Below are 18,041 nucleotides of genomic sequence, written 5' to 3' on the forward strand. Positions count from 1 at the left end.
AAACCCTTCTTCAGACTGATGGGGGGGGGGGGGGGGGGGAAGAGGGAGGGAAAAAAGGGAGGAAGAGCCCGAGGGCGGGGGGATGGGAGGAGACAGCTCGAGGGTTAAGGAAGGGGAGGAGACAGCAAGGGCTAGCAAAATTGGGAGAATTCAACGTACATGCCATCCGGACGCAAGCAACCCAGGCGGAATATGAGGTGCTGTTCCTCCAATTTCCGGTGTTGCTCACTCTGGCAATGGAGGAGACCCAGGACAGAGAGGTCGGATTAGGAATGGGAGGGGGAGTTGAAGTGCTGAGCCACCGGGAGTTCAGGTAGGTTATTGTGGACTGAGCGGAGGTGTTCGTCGAAACGATCGCCCAACCTCCGCTTAATCTCCCCGATGTAAATCAGCTGACATCTAGAGCAGCGGATGCAGTAGATTAGGTTGGAGGAGATACAGGTAAACCTTTGTTGCACCTGGAACAACTGCTTGGGTCCTTGAATGGAGTCAAGGGGGGGGAGGTGAAGGGACAGGTGTTGCATTTCTTGCGGTTGCAACGGAAAGTGCCCGGGGAGGGGGTGGTACGGGAGGGAAGGGAAGAATTGACAAGGGAGTTGCGGAGGGAGCGGTCTTTGCGGAAGGCAGACATAGGGGAGATGGGAAGATGTGGCGAGTGGTGGGACCACGTTGGAGGTGGCGGAAATGGCGGAGGATTATGTGTTGTATTTGCCGGCTGGTGGGGTGAAAGGGGAGAACTAGGGGGACTCTGCCCTTGTTGCAAGTGCGGGGATGGGGAGAGAGAGCAGTGTTGCGGGGTATGGATGAGAACCTGGTGTGAGCCTCATCTATGGTGGCGGAGGGGAATCCCCGTTCCCTGAAGAACGAGGACATTTCCGATGCCCTGGTGTGGAACGTCTCATCCTGGGAACAGATGCGGCGTAGGCGGAGGAATTGGGAGTAGGGGATGGACTCTTTACAGGGGGCAGGGTGGGAAGACGGGAATATCCTACCTGAACTCCCGGTGGCTCAGCACTTCAACTCCCCCTCCCAATCCGACCTCTCAGTCCTGGGTCTCCTCCATTGCCAGAGTGAGCAACACCGGAAATTGGAGGAACAGCACCTCATATTCCGCCTGGGTTGCTTGCGTCCGGATGGCATGAACGTTGAATTCTCCCAATTTTGCTAGCCCTTGCTGTCTCCTCCCCTTCCTTAACCCTCAAGCCGTCTCCTCCCATCCCCCCGCCCTCGGGCTCCTCCTCCTCCCCCTCCCCTTTTCCTTCCTTCTCCCTCCCACCCCCCATCAGTCTTAAGAATGGTTTCGGCCCGAAACGTCGCCTATTTCCTTCGCTCCATAGATGCTGCTGCACCCGCTGAGTTTCTCCAGCATTTTTGTGTACCTTCGAAGTATAAAGGGGTATGGGCCAAACGCATGCAGGTGGGACGAGTATAGATGGGGCTTCTTGGTTGGCATGGGCAAGTTGGCTGGAAGGGCATGGTTCCATGTTGTATGATTCTACGACACTGCAGTATTATAAATCAATGACTTGCCGTGGAAATACCTTCTTCAGTTGAATAGAATTTGGTTTATTTATGTAGGGATCTTAAGTTACAAAAACTAAATCTCACTGTTCTGTGAATTTGTTATAGACTTTAATGAGGGCTAATCTGAAACTTGTGGAAAGGGTCAGTGCTTCGAATGGAATCTGAATGGAAGGTTCATCTTTGAACTACAGAGTTTAGTTTAATATAGAGACACAGCCTGGAAACCATTAGCCCACCGAGTCTGTGCCGACCAGCGATCACCCCACACACTCGTTCTGTCCTACACACCAGGGACAATTTACAGAAGCTAATTAACCTACAACCCTGTACGTCTTTGGGGTATGGGAGCAAACCAGAGCCCCGGAGAAAACCCACGCGGATACAGGGAGAACGTACAAACTCCCTACAGAAAGCACCCGTAGTTAGGATTGAACCCGGGTCACCGGCGCTGTAAGGTAGCAACTCTACCATTGTGCCGTCCTAAAGATCTTCTCCTTTTCAGATAATCTATTAATCTTAACCCATAAATGAAAACAAATACCCATCATTTTAAAATCTTTGACACTGTAAACTATATTTAAGCTTTAGACTGGGTAAGTGGGATGTCTAGCCAGCATACATTTTAGGATACCTCAAATGTAACAAGAGAGTATACTGCCTAGTAATTAAACCAGGGATTGATTGTCCCTGTATTTCCAACCTAAAGTTTTGTTTGACTACAGACCTTCTCCACTTCCAAAGGCAAAGTATTGAGAGTTAAAATGATTAAGAAAGAACTGCAGATGCTGGAAAAATCAAAGGTAGACAAAAATGCTGGAGAAACTCAGTGGATGAGGCAGCATCTATGGAGTGAAGGAATAGGCGACGTTTCGGGTGAAGAACCAAAACATCGCCTATTCCTTCGCTCCGCAGATGCTGCCTCACCTGCTGAGTTTCTCCAGGGTTAAAATGATAATCATTTTGCCCAAATAGTGAGACACATGTAGTTATTGTTAATACTGCTGAATGTCAAGAAACAATCACAAACAAGGCAGAAAAAAAAACTAGACATACTGTTTGATTAAGTGTAAAGTTTCTTCAAAACCATGTTTGTTTTTCCAGATTTCAGACTTCTCTGAAGCTACACATTGACGCACTGTAATATAAAGGCAAAAGACATTGTCTTAGAAACATGGAAAATTGGTGCAGAAGTAGGCCATTCGGTCCTTCGAGCCAGTATCGCAGCGTAGGTTTACAAGGTTAATTCCTGGGATGGCGGGACTGTCATATGCTGTGAGAATGGAGCTGCTGGGCTTGTACACTCTGGAGGTAAGAAGGATGAGAGGGTATCTTATTGAAACATATAAGATTGTTAAGGGTTTGGACACGCAAGAGTCAGGAAACATGTTCCCGATGTTGGGGGAACCAGGGGCCACAGTTTAAGAATAAGGGCAAGCCATTTAGAACTGAGACGAGGAAACACTTTTTTCACACAGAGAGTTGCGAGTCTGTGGAATTCTCTGCCTCAGAGGGCAGTGGAGGCTGGTTCTCTAGATACTTTCAAGAGAGAGCTAGATAGGGCTCTTAAAGATAGCGGAAACAGGGGATATGGGGAGAAGGCAGGAACCGGGTACTGATTGGGGATGATCAGCCATGATCACATGTCTATTGCCATTCAATACGATCATGGCTGATCATCCAAAATCAGTACCCTGTTCCTGCTTTCTCCCCATATCCCTTCATTCGTTAGCCCTAAGAGCTAAATCTAACTCTTGAATAATCCAGTAAATTGGCCTCCACATCCTTCTGTGGCAGAGAATTCCACAGATTCACAACTCTCTGGGTGAAAAGGTTTTTCCTCATCTCAGTCCTAAATGGCCTCCCCCTTATTCTGAAACAATGACCACTGGTTCTGGACTCCCCCAATACCGTGACCATTTTTCCTGCATCTAGCCTGTCCAATCCCTTAAGATTTTTATATGTTTCTATATAAGATCTCCTCTCATCCGTCTAAATTCCTGTGAATATAAACGCAGTTGATCCATTCTTTCATCATGTCAGTCCCACCATTCCGGGAATTGAACTGGTGAACTTACGTTGCACGCCCTCAATAACAAGAATGTCCTTGCTCAAATTAGGAGACCACAACAGCACACAATATTCCAGGTGTGGTCTCACAAGGGCCCTGTATAACTGCAGTAGGACCTCCTTGCTCCTATACTCAAATCCTCTCGCTATAAAGGCCAACATGCCATTTGCTTTCTTCAGGTTTAAAGTGGATTTTTATCAATGTGCAAATTATTAACACAAAATACTGCCATGTTTTCACACAATGAAATGGATGAAAACGGAGTTAGATAGAGCTCTAGGGGCTAGTGGGATCAAGGGATATGGGGAGAAGGCAGGCACGGGTTATTGATTGGGGACGATCAGCCATGATCACAATCTTATATAGAAACATATAAAATTCTTAAGGGCTCAAAGGGCCGAATGGCCTCCTCCTGCACCTATTTTCTATGTTTCTATAATCACAATAGTACATTGTCTGGAATATTTCAATGATTCAATGAAACTCTATTGTCACATGTAGGACATAGAGGACACAGGTTCAAGGTGAAGGGAAAAATATTTAATAGGAATCTGAGGGGTAACCTTTTAACACAAAGTTGTGGCTGAGACTATCCCAACATTTAAGAAACTGTTAGAAAAGTACATAGATAGGACTGGTTTGGAGGGATATGGACCAAGCGCAGGCAGGTGGGACTAGCGTAGCTGGGACATTGTTGGCCGGTTTGGCTGAAGGGCCTGTTTCCACACTCTATGTACCTAGGCACAGTGAAATGCTTTGTTTTGCAAATAACCTGGTAAGATCATGCAGCAGACCTCGCCGAGGCAGTAGACAAGTGTCACCACAGTTTGGCGCCTACAAAGTTACAAAAGTTCACCAAAATTTTAAGGAAGTGAAAGGTAATAATAGAAGCAGGTACCTTCCCCCCCGCCCAGGTAATCTCAAAGCTGCAAAGAGCTTTGAATGAGTTCTATTCATTCTGGAATTGTGCAGTTTACAAATTAACTCACAGGCGATGTTGATTAATAAGAAATGTTCTTTCAACTTGTGGGAACTCTCTTTTGTTTTAAATCATTAAACGATTGAGCACTCAAACTGCAACACTTTTTTATTTCAGGCAAGCAGCAACGTAAAGTTCAAATAATCAGATTTTCAGTAATGGTCTGCTCTAAAGCATTAACGGGCAGCACGGTGGCGCAGGGGTAGCTACTGCTTCACAGCGCCAGAGACCTGTAAGGCTTATGAACTACCCACACTGCCCTCCATAATGTTTGGGACAAAGACCCATCATTTATTTATTTGCCTCTGTACTCCACAATTTGAGATTTGTAATAGAAAAAAATCACATGTGGTTAAAGTGCACATTGTCAGATTTTATTAAAGGATATTTTTATACATTTTGGTTTCACCATGTAGAAATTACAGTGTGTTTATACATAGTCCCCCCATTTCAGTTCACCATAATATTTGGGACACATGGCTTCATGGGCGTTTGTAATTGCTCAGGTGTGTTTAAATGTCTCCTTAATGCGGGTATAAGAGAGCTCTCAGCACCTAGTCTTTCCTCTAGTCTTTCCATCACCTTTGGAAACTTTTATTGCTGTTTATCAACATGAGGACCAAAGTTGTGCCAATGAAAGTCAAATAAGCCATTATGAGACTGAGAAACATGAATAAAACTGTTTGAGACATCAGCCCAACTTTAGGCTGACCAAAATCAACAGTTTGGAACATCATCAAGAAGAAACACAGCACTGGTGAGCTTACTAATCACAAAGGGACTGGCAGGCCAAGGAAGACCTCTACAGCTGATGACAGAAGAATTCTCTCTATAATAAAGAAAAATCCCCAAACTGTCCGACAGATCAGAAATTCTTTAGCAGGTGTGGATTTATCAATGACCACTGTCCGCAGAAGAACTCATGAACAGAAATACAGGGGCTACACTGGTTAGCTGCGAAAATAGGATGGCCAGGTTACAGTTTGCCAAGAAATACTTAAAAGAGCAACCACAGTTCTGGAAACAGTTCTTGTGGACAGATGAGACAAAGATTAACTTCTATCAGTGTGATGGACAGAGCAAAGTATGGAGGATAGAAGTAACTTCCCAAGATCCAAAGCATATCATCTCATATGTGAAACACGGTGGTGGGGGTGTTATGGCCTGGGCATGTATGGCTGCTGAATGTGCCGACTCACTTATCTTCATTGATGATGCAACTGCTGATGGTAGTAGCATAATGAATTCTGAAGTGTATAGACACATCCTATCTGCTCAAGTGCAAACAAATGCCTCAAAACCCATTGGCAGGCGGTTCATTCTACACCAAGACAATGATCCCAAACATACTGCTAATGCAACAAAGGGTTTTTTTAAAGCTAAAAAATGGACAATTCTTGAGTCGCCAAGTCAATCACATGATCTGAACCCAATTGAACATGCCTTTAATATGCTGAAGAGAAAACTGAAGGGGACTAGCCCCCAAAACAAGCATTAGCTAAAGATGGCTGTAATACAGGCCTGGCAGGACATCATCAGAGAAGACACTCAGCAACTGGTGATGTCCATGAATCGCAGATTTCAAGCAGTCATTACATGCAAAGGATGTGCAACAAAATACTAAACATGACTACTTTCATTTACATGACATTGTTGTGTCCCAAACATTATGCTGCCCTGAAATGGGGGGGGGACTATGTATAAACACTGCTGTAATTTCTACATGGTGAAACCAAAATGTATAAAAATGGCCTTTATTAAAATCTGACAATGTGCACTTTAACCACATGAGATTTTTTCTATTACAAATCTCAAATTGTGGAGTACAGAGGCAAATAAATAAATGATGGGTCTTTGTCCCAAACATTCTGGAGGGCACTGTAAATCAAGAGTGCACACACTCAGAGTAACAATGGTTTTGCAAACAATATCCCAATCGAAAGCACACAAAAAGGACAGCCCCTGCATCTTCTTAATTTTATAAATCATAGCAGCAGAATTTGGTCATTCGGCCCATCTACGCCATTCAATCATGGTTATTCTACCTTTCCCTCTCAACCCCATTCTCCTACCTTATCCTTCTAACCCTTGACACCCTTACTAATCGAGAATCTGTCAATCTCCACCTTAAAAATATCCAACCACTTGGCCTCCACAGCTGTCTGTGGCAATGAATGCCACAGATTCACCACCCTCTGACTAAAGAAATTCCTCCTCATCTCCTTCCTGAAGGAACGTCCTTTTATTATGAGGCTATGCCCTCTGGTCCTAGACTCTCCACATCCAGGCAGCTGTAAAGGAAACCACTGTTTTGATAACATACTGCAGTAATTCTGATTGTAATAAAATTGGTTTAAATACCTCTGTACAAAGAGTCATTAAATCTAGAATCATGGGTGATGTCACAGCTACCAGTCACTGGGTGGCAGGGGCACATATTATGGCAGTGGCAAGACTGCTGGCATTTCCACCCATACCATCCAAGGGAGCATTCTGTTTGAAATGAAGCAAAATAATATTATTCGTTCAATTAAATCATTTTACTGCTTCCCTCTATATCAATATACAAAACTACAATTTAAAGAAAGCAATCACATTTTACATATGTGGCTTAAAAAACCCCTTGTACGGCCAAATTTCAAAATGCTACTTTAATAACAAAATTTCTTGAAATACATGTGAATAATTAACATAGAAACAGTGTTTCTATATAGTGTAGAAACAGGCCTTTCGGCCCAATTCGCCAACACCGGCCAACAATGTCCCAGCTACACTAGTCCCACTTGCCTGCACTTGGCCCATATCCCTCCAAATTGGGAGGAACAGCACCTCACATTTCGCTAACAGTATTAATATTGATTTCTCTAACTTCAAGATAACTTCTCTGGATGCTTTCAAGAGAGAGCTAGATAGGTCTCTTAAAAATAGCAGTCAGGAGATATGGGGAGGCAGGAACGGGGTACTGATTGGGGATGATCAGCCATGATCACATTGAATGGCCTACTGCTGCATCTATTGTCTATTATCTATGTACCTGTCCAACTGTTTCTTAAACGATTGGATTGTCCCAGCCTCAACTATCTCCTCTGGCAGCTTGTTCCGTACACCCTCCACCCTCTGTGTGAAAAAGTTACCCCTCGGATTCCAATAAAACATTTTCCCCTTCACCTTGAACCTATGTCCTCTGCTTGCTCATCGATTCCCCTACTCCGGGTTAAAGACTCTGTGCATCTACCCGATCTATTCCTCTCATGGTTTTGTACACCTCTATAAGATCTCCCCTCATCCTCCTATGCTCCACGGAATAGAGACCCAGCCTACTCAACCTCTCCCTGTAGCTCACACCCTCTAGTCCTGGCAACATCCTCGTAAAAAATTAAACATCTTTAATTATTATTAATAATAATTAATATTATTTATATATACACAGCATTATTTATATATACACTGAGCTTTCTTTTGTTGTTTATTATGGGCTTTGCAGAGTACCATGTTTACATGTCTGTTGTGGGGGTGGGAGATTGCAACCTTCACATGGTCCACCCCGTTTCGACGAATGCAATCAACCTGGCGTGCACAATCAAGTAAGATCAAATAGAACAAGTTGTCCTACAACTTTAGGCTGTGCACGCCATACGCAAGATGAAGACGAAGATGTCTGTTGTGCTGCTGCAAGTAAGAATTTAATTGACCCGTGTAACAATATAACACTCTTGGATTTAATTTTGAGCATATCAATAAAACTAAAATTTGGGTGAATGCACTTTATAAAGTAATGCAACAAAAAAAAGTTGTCAGCATCAGTCAATGGAACTCAAAATTGCCACTCTGCATGAAACCGTATACGTTCGAAATACTCTTTGGGGTTGAGGTTTGTCTCCAGCTGGGTGAACTCACCTTGTTCACAGAACTCTCCATGGGAGCCTGGCTGGCAAGTACAGGCTCCACTAACAGGATCACAAATCCCACCCTTCATGCAGTGGCATTTTTGCCTACAGCCATCTCCGTAGAAGTCAAGAGGGCACACTGTCCAAGAGAGAGAGAGGAGAAAAAAGTAATGATATCCTTTTAGCATTTCACCGATCAATACAAATAAACTGTTCTAATACAGTGACAGTACATAATAGGCCTTTCGGCCCATCCAGTTGCTTCCCATTATCATATATACAAAGCCTACTCTCACCTATTTTATAACTACCAACCTTCCCAACAACTCATCTGCTCTGAAAAGGACCTCGACCCAAAACCTCACCAATTCCTTCTCTCCAGAGATGCTGCCTATCCCGCTGAGTTACTCCAGCTTTTTGTGTCTAACTCATCTCCCAACTCCTCTACCCCCCTCTCACTCTCTTTGGCCCCAGATTCCATCACCCATCCACACACGAGGGGTATTTTAGCCTACCACTCACTCTGGGATGCTGGAGGAAATCGGAGAACCAGGAGGGAAACCTATGTGTGGCAGAGAGAGAATGCGCAAGTTCCACACAGACAGCATCGAAGGCCAGGACTGAGTCCAGGTCGCTGGAGCTGCAAGGCAGCAGCTACACGAGCTGTGCCATTGTCTTGACAATAAACGGTGAAATTGAACATTGAAATGACAATAAACTGCAAAAGACAATCCATCATTGTCTTTTGCGATGAAAGTCTAGACGAGAGAAACTTTAATTACGGTACAAGTAGAACATAAAAATCGATATCTGGTCTCCACACAAACCAGTCTCCCTTCCACTAACTTCATCTACACTTCATGCTGCCTCAGGAAGGCCACCAGCATAATCAATGACCAGTCTCACCCCAGTCACTCCCTCTTCTCTGCTCTCTCAAAAGGCAAGAGGTACAGAAGTGTGAAAATGCATACCTCCAGACTCGGGGACAGTTTCTTCCCAGCTGTTATCAGGCAATTGTTATCAGTTAGAGTTGTCCTGACCTCCCAACTACCTCATTGGAGACCTCTGAACAATTTCTACTTCAATGTTGTGTCCTGCACTACATGTTGTGCCCTTTATCTGTGCATTGTGAACAGTTTGAATGTATTCATGTACAGTTTTTGCTTTGACCGGATAGCACACAAACAAAACCTTCTTGGAACACGTGGCAATAATAAACTAAATTAAATTATCTACTGCCTTTGGATGCCATTAACTCATTGTCATATCCCATTCTGTTCAATGCCATCATGTTTCATTGACGACTTAGTAGAACTTGGCAACTTTTTCCCCACTTACCCACTGCTAACTTTTGGCCGTCGCGAGTATGTGTTACATCATTCAAGGATAAAAGCTGGAGAAACTCAGCGGGTGAGGCAGCATCTATGGAGCGAAGGAATAGGTGACGTTTCGGGTCGAGACCCTTCTTCAGTGAATAGGTGACCCGAAACGTCACCTATTCCTTCGCTCCATAGATGCTGCCTCACCCGCTGAGTTTCTCCAGCATTTTTATCTACCTTCAATTTTTCCATCATCTGCAGTTCCTTCTTAAACAAATATTCAAGGAAAAGATCATTATAAAAACGTTCATTGTATTTAAATATCCTGGTATACAATTCTTGCTAAGTTGCTAGCATATTTTGAACACGTCTTTAAACGAAACTCAAATATTATTTTGGTTACATAAGGAACAGTGATGCTGGGTTACAAAAACAAAGTGCTGGAGTAACTCAACAGGTTAGGTAACATCTCTGGAGGACAGGGATAGGTGACGTTTCGGACCGGGACCATTCTTCCGTCTAAAAATAATTTTCTAAAATAATTTTCCTTTAATTCATGTAAATTAACTTCTAAATGAAAGCAAACACAATTAGCATAGAAAAAGATGTTCAAGAAGGCACTGCAGACGCTGGAAAATCGAAGGTAGACAAAAGTGCTGTAGAAATTCAGCGGGTGTGGCAGCATCCGTCTGAGGAAGGGTTTCGGCCCCAAACGTCGCCTATTTCCTTCGCTCCATAGATGCTGCCGCACCCGCTGAGTTTCTCCAGCACTTTTGGCTACCTAGCATAAAATAAGATGCAGGCTATACAGTATCTCTAAATTAACCTAAACAAAAGGAGGAAAAGGAAACTGTAAAAAAATGAAGAAACAAAGAAATGCAGATGCTGGTTAATATACAAAGTGCTGGGGTAACTCAGCGGGTCAGGCGAACATGGTCAGGTGACGTTTCAGGCCGGGACCCATCCCTTCCATGTTCTCCAGAGAGGCTGCCTGACCCGCTGTGTTACTCAAGACTTTACGCACTTTTCTGGAGACAATGGGACGGAGAATAAACAGACACAATCACTCACCATCTGTACAGTTGGATCCTATCCATCCAGCGTCACACAGACACCCATCTGCATGATAAACAGCTGATCAGTGGCAGAAGTAAAATTGTTTAACATTGCAAATCCTAAAATCGTAATGGCCGAAGAGGTTCGGTCCAAGAGTCAAGAGTGTTTTATTGTCATATGTCCCGGATGGGACAATGAAATTCTTACTTGCTGCAGCACAACAGAATATGTGAATATGTAAACATAGTACATAATGGGGGAAGAGAAAAAGAAGAAAAAGTTCAATAAATACGTCACCTCTTTGTAGGTTAATGTAGTCAGTCCCATTTATTTCTCTATCCCTGAAGCCTGTGAGTTTATTTCACCTGCGCCCCCTCACAATCATTTAAAAAATTGTTGATAGTCTCTGCTTCAACCACCCTCAGGGCAGCTACTTCTCTGCCGCTTTCAGGAACATTTCGTCCTCACTTCCCCACCCCCTCCATCTAGTAACGTCACAACCTTAGTAGGAGAAGGACTGAAACAGAAAAACCAAATGTTCAAAAGAGTAGGTGGGTGTCTGCAAAGGGTGGTGGGTGTGTGGAACAAGCTGCCGGAGGAGGTAGTTGAGGCAAGGATTATCGTGACGTTTAAGAAGCAATTAGACAGCAAAATGGATAGGACAGGTTCCGAGGGATATGGGCCAAACGCACGCAGGTGGGACTAATGTAGATGCGACATGTTGGTCGGTGCGGAGAAGTTGGGCAGAAGGGCCTGTTTCCACGCATACTAATCTTCATAACACAGTAGTTGGTGGTGATAGGTTGCACTTACCCTCAGAGCAGATTCCATGAACAGTGCAGTTTAAAGATCCACAATTAAGCAGGTTGCATGCTGCTCCTGACCAAACACCTTTGCAGTGGCAATCTCCGTGTACACATTCCCCATGTCCGCTGCAGTCAGCAGGTATACATTCAGGCTCGTGAACGCACACGATGGTGGAAACAGCTCGAGGACACCGCCACATGGGATCACTTGAACTGTTAAAGGAAAAGGTTTCTCACTCAAGAAGTCATCTTTATCAATTGACAGGAAACAACATTTGGGTTGCAGTTGAATACCAACAACTAGAAAGCTGTCCCGAGCTACTCTCCAGGGGCAGTAACGGTGGCGCAGCAGTAGAGTCGCTGCCTTACAGCGCCAGAGACTCGGCTTCGATCCTGACTACGGGTGCTTGTCTGTACGGAGTTTGTGACCCGTGGGGGTTTTCTCTGGGATCTCCAGTTTCCTCCCACGCCCCAAAGACGTACAGGTTTGTAGGTTACTTAGCATGGTATAATTGTAAATTCTCCCTAATGTGTGTAGGATAGCGTTAGTGTGCAGGGATTACTGGTCGTGGTGGACTCGGTGGGCCAAAGGGCCTGATTCCATGGTATCGCTATACTAAACTACTATCTATCTCATTGGAGACCCTTGGACTATCTTTAATCGTACGTAACCTTGCACTACACGTTATTCACCGTGTACAACTATGTTTATCATGTATCTGTTCACTGTGAATGGCTCGATTGTAATTATGTATTGTCTTTCTGCTGACAGGTTAGCACGTAATAAAAGCTTTTCACTGTACAATAAGCTAAACTAAATGCAGATGTTCATGGACTGATCCGATTGCAACAATAATTGAGTTTAGAAGCATAAGATTTTGAAAATTAAGTAACTCACTGTGCAGATGCATAAACAAAATTGGTGCGGATTTGAACGATTCCTAAGTGCTTAAAAATCCATCAGTGTTATACCTGGAGGCAGCACTGCGACAAGTATAGCTGACGTATCCGCGACTATTGTGGCAGATTTACAGGGTTAGGGTCTGACAACTGCATGACATTGTGTGGCTTCCTAAGATTTTCTCATGCGAGTTTAATAAGGAAATCAAGGTAAATTTAAAATTCTGAAATTGAAAATTGAAATCATTACTTTTTATCCCAGATTACTGGGAACACTTGAGCAGGACGCAAAGTGCTAGAGTAACTCAGTGAGTCAGGCAGCATGTCTGGAGCAAAAGAATGGGGGATGTATTAGGTTGGCATCCTTGTTCAATACATACCAGTGATCAGAAGGATAGCTTGCAAGTGTTCCATTCAATATCACAGTAGCCGATCCCCCTCCATCCAAATTAATGGCGTTAATAACCCCATGGCTCTTTAAAAATGTGGCAACCTCCCAGAGACTTAGCCTGTAATGCAAGTTTGAAATACTGTTAATTCAACCAAAATTTCTTTTTCAACACTATCCATCAACGGTGCAAGTTATACCAATATCGAGGTTGTTAAAATAGCTTCCACCGCCGGCATGTCATGCAAGAGATTTCAAAAATCAAATGGCACAGAAATAGGAGTAGAATGTGTTGGAAGGAACTGCAGATGCTGGTTGTAACTGAAGATGCACAAAAAACTGGAGTAACTCAGTGGGTCAGACAGCGTCTCTGGAGAAAAGAAAAGGGTGATGTTTTGGTTGACATGAAACGTCACCCATTCCTTTTCTACAGAGATACTGTTTGATCCGCTGACTTACTCCAGCTTTTTGTGGAGGAGTAGGATATTTAATAATAATAATAATTTTATTTATAGAGCACTTTAAAAACAAACATAGCTGCAACAAAGTGCTGTACATCACTAATCATTGACAAAAAAGTTAATACACACCAAAAATAACAATCAAAAGAAATAGTTGGAAAAGACATGTAAAATAAAGAAACATCAAAAACACCACAAACAGAAGCAAAGTCTCAGGCATGGTCAAAAGCCAGGGAGTACAAATGTGTTTTAACACTGGATTTGAAGATGGACAGTGAGGGGGCCTGTCTGATGTGCAACGGCAGGGTGTTCCAGAGTGCCGGAGCAGCAACAGAGAAGGCTCTATCCCCTCTGAGCCTCCGACTAGACCTCGGTACCTCCAGGAGCAGCTGACCAGCTGACCTGAGGGACTGGGCAGGAGCGTATGGGTGGAGCAGCTCAGAGAGGTAAGACGGGGCGAGCCCATTCAGAGATTTAAAAACAAATAACAGTATCTTAAAATGAACTCGAAAGTGCACCGGGAGTCAGTGTAGGGAGGCCAGAATTGGCGATATGTGCTCCCTCTTTCGAGTCCCTGTTAAAAGGCGAGCAGCAGCATTCTGAACTAACTGGAGACGAGCCTCTTAAGCTTCTAGGTCTGTCCCACTTGCCGCTTTTTTTAGGCAACTGCCGGCGACCGTCAAAGTCGTAGCAGGCCGCCGAAAAACCGGCGACAACCTACATCATCCTGGCGACAACCTATGATAGCACCCACGTCAAGCTACGCTCATTTGCGTCAAACCTACTGTTGCTGAAACATTTTCAACATGGTGAAAATTTAGCGCCGACCAGAAAGACGCTACAACTTTTTGCGCGACTGAGACGACGCCCGGCGACCACGTGGCGACACACTAGTCGCCTGTAGTTGCCTGAAAAAATGGCCTAAGTGGGGCAGGCCCATTTCTCCAATTATTCTACTGAATAATATCAAGGCTATTATAACCTCAATTCTGCAATTCTACCTTTAATTTGTAATTCCTGCCTCATTCAAAACTCTTGCCACCCTACCAAGACCGCTCAGTATTCACTGCATTTCATGTGATTCCCTCTCATGTTTTTTTTAAACTTCAGATGAGACATTGCTAGCATGTCCAAAACAGAAAGTGCTGGAGGAACTCAGCAGATTAGGCAACATCCGGGAGGGAATGAACACGTGACATTTTGGGTCAGGGCCTTTCTTCAGACTGGTTCCCTTTAACACAGTCCGAAGAAGGGTCCCGACCAGAAAGGTCACCTATCCATTCCCTCCACAGATGCTGCCCGACCCGTTGCCTTAGTCCCGCAGTTTGTGTTTTGTACTTGTGTATCAGTGTTGTATGTTGATTACCCATAGGGAATGTTATCAATTCAGTATTTTGTGGCGACTGGGAAATATGGTTTCAATTTTATCGGGTACTTGGAAAATCTACATGCTTAAATATCTTATAGAAACAAGGAACTGCAGATGCTGCTTTACAACAAACAAAAAAAAAAAGAGGAAGTACTGGAGTAACTAAGGATTTTCAGTATCTTGGTGTACCGTGATAATAATATCTCAACTAAACTATCTCAGCGAGTCAGGTGGTATCCCTGGAGGACGTGATGGGTGACGTTTCGGGTCGGGACCCTTCAATCAGTCAACCCTACAATCAGTCTGTCCTGCCCCTCCTCTCTTCCAGCTTTCTTCCCCCATCCCACCCAATCAGTCTGAAGAAGCGTCCCAAACCGAAACATCACCAATCCATGTGCTCCAGAGGGGCTGCCCGACACGCTGAGCAGCATTTTGTGACTTGTTTGTAAATTAAATATCTTGTTTGAATTCTAAGCATTTCTAAAAGATCCTGGAAGTGGCCTAAAGTGTATGAAAGAAGTGCAAATGCTGGTTTACACCGAAGATAGACACAAAAAGCTGGAGTAACTCAGCAGGACAGAGAAGGAAAGGGTGACATTTCTGGTCGAAACCCTTCTTCTCCCCTTCGCCTGTTGCAAAGGATTACACCGACAACTCAGAGAAATAATTTTGCATTCTACGTACAGTGCCGTTGGAATGCGGGAATTTCCAAATCTACTAAAACAACTAAATGCCAAATTGCAAAACAAAGTGATGCTGCTGCTGGATATGAGCCATGTTCATGATTATATGACGCAATCTATTGCCTAATTGTGACGTCTGCAGCAATGTCCCTGTCTGAAGGACCACCGAACAAAGAGATTCAAGAGCACAAGGCGCATGGGAACCGAGACTTCAGCAACTTTGTTCATTCAAAGCAAACAAATATCCTCTCTTTAATAATTGTGCCAAAATAAATATGGAAAGAATAACAACCTTGTCAAGGAAGCACGAATGACCGCACAAAACTACAAACATTAATTTTAACTGAATCAAAAATATTGTTTGACAATTGACAAACAGACCCACGGATCTTTGGTCGTGAAAAGTAGATCTGAAAGTTTAAAGAAGATGCTGTTTATTTTCCGGTCGATGACAGCATTAGTTGCCCAAGTTTCACACACATGACAAACAGTTCAGTGGCCCTTTGGCTCCTTATCATGGACGCTTTCCTCACCAGGACACTTGTTGGTTCGCAAATTCAACCTGTCAGCTCTCCAGTTTAAGAAGGGGTGGTGGCAAAGCTGGCACAGAATACACCCCACTGTCAATGTTTGCCAAAGACGACCCTCTCAAATCTCCCTCAGCATTTGAGGCATGTTGCAATGACTTTAGACATACAGCGCGGAAACAGGCCCACTGAGTCCGCGCCGACTAGCGATCACCCCACACACTAATACAGGTGCACAACCTTTTATCCGAAGATCCAAATAACGAAAACCTCCGAATAGCGGCCATTTTTTCGGTCCTTGAAGAAAGGTCCTTGAAAACGTTCACCGAGGGCGGCCCGCAGAGGTGACAGCGGAACCTCCGGTCGGTCCTCGAAGAAAGGGGAACTAAATCCCCATTCATAAAAGAGAAGGTGAAGGTATATTGCGCGGGAGGGTTAACAATTGACAATATGCTGCTGCCTGCCTGCTGAGTTAAAAAGTTCCCACGGTAGACTCACGATACACCTTCCCTCCCCTCTCCAGCTCCCTGCCCATTGCACCGGCGTGGGGGCTTTGCACTGTCTTAACGTCAGCGATGCCAGCATACAATGCCAGTGCCAGTCACCGGAGACATCAGGACCAACGGGACACCGACCACCAGGCCCAATGCAAGCACGGAGATCCCAGAGACCCACAGCCAGCAGCAGCCCAGCCCCGTACCAACTCCAGAGGAAAACTGCAAACTGGCCAGAAGACATCAGGACCACCAGAAGCCGCTCCCCGATGGGCCGCGACGGCGACAAGTGGCAGTTCGCCCACAGCCCGAGCTGTGCCCCCTCATCGGGACACCGACCCCCAGGCCCACTGCAAGCACGGAGATCCCAGATCAGCAACTCCAGCCCAGCCCCAACTCCAGAGGAACATGCTCCCCTTATGGGCAGAAGCTGATGGTGTGCAAGGTACGTCTTGTTCTTGGGGTCGCGCAGCTCGGGCTGTGGGCGAACTGTCACTTGTCGCCGTAGCGGTCCATCGGGGAGCGGATTCCTCTGGAGTTGGAGGGGGAGGGGGGTATTGTGCTGTTTGATCGCCCCCTGCTATCCTAGGGACAGGGAGAAGGGACGTTCACCGAGGGTGGCCCGCAGAGGTGACAGCGGAACCTCCGGTCGGTCCTGGAAGAATGGGGAACTAAATCCCCTTCATAAATGAGTATATTGCCCGGGAGGGTATATCGCCTACCTGGAAGAAACCGGACATTTTTTCCAGGATGTCGTCTGCACACCAAAGCTCACGTTTGGCGCCAAACACGTTTGGCGCCAAACGCACGTCGCCTCTGCTGCACACGGATATAAGAGTGTGAAAATGTCGCCTTAGGCCGCCTAAGGGCATGTAGCCCCGCTAGGATGACACGAGTGCGAGAGGTGATTCAATGCTGCGGTCACATTTACAAATTCAGGAATTCATTCAACACACTGCATTTCATACAGACATTTATTCTGCAAGAAAAAACTACATTGACGACTCAAACTCGCAACCGAGGAACTGCCGGGATCAAGGCGCAAACTCGCGACCTTGCGGATACGAGCCGAGCACTCTACCACTGAGCCAGCCATTAAAATCTACGCTAAAAAATTTCCATTTCCATTTATGAAGTGGGCAAACTGTTATCATTTCAACAATTAAAATTAAAATTTAAATTGAAGGATAATCAATATTTTAAATATATACAGGTATGTGACTTTATGAAGAAACATACACATAGATTTCAAACTATATTTTTAGATCCTTTAGAAGAAGCAATGAATATTAAGGCTGATTCACAAAAATTAATATCATACTTTTATAATAATATATTAAATAGAGAATCACCCTCAACAGAAGCATTAAGGGAAGACTGGGAACAAGAGCTAATGATAAAGATCTCGAAGGATAGATGGGAAAAGTATTTGATGAATACACATAACTGTTCTATTAATGCAAGACATAATTTAATTCAATTCAAATTATTACATAGACTATATTATTCAAAAACGAGGTTGAATACATTTTATCCAAACGTCTCTCCCAGATGCGATAAATGTTTGTTTCAAAACGCTA

General features: G+C 44.4%; 1 protein-coding gene across 1 annotated transcript in view; it reads right to left on the reverse strand.

Moving 5' to 3' along the window:
- nagpa (N-acetylglucosamine-1-phosphodiester alpha-N-acetylglucosaminidase) overlaps positions 1-18,041 on the reverse strand; it is a 39,133-nt gene that overhangs the window by 4,753 nt on the left and 16,339 nt on the right. Inside the window, exons 5-10 of the mRNA XM_055633701.1 lie at positions 12,920-13,048; positions 11,647-11,852; positions 10,849-10,896; positions 8,469-8,597; positions 6,933-7,064; positions 2,578-2,659 (exon numbers count right to left, since the gene is read on the reverse strand). Of these exons, the coding sequence (XP_055489676.1) occupies positions 2,578-2,659; positions 6,933-7,064; positions 8,469-8,597; positions 10,849-10,896; positions 11,647-11,852; positions 12,920-13,048 (726 nt within the window). The remainder of the gene's footprint in view (positions 1-2,577; positions 2,660-6,932; positions 7,065-8,468; positions 8,598-10,848; positions 10,897-11,646; positions 11,853-12,919; positions 13,049-18,041) is intronic.

Source organism: Leucoraja erinacea, chromosome 4 (genome assembly GCF_028641065.1).
Source record: "Leucoraja erinacea ecotype New England chromosome 4, Leri_hhj_1, whole genome shotgun sequence".
Lineage (NCBI taxonomy): Eukaryota > Metazoa > Chordata > Chondrichthyes > Rajiformes > Rajidae > Leucoraja > Leucoraja erinaceus.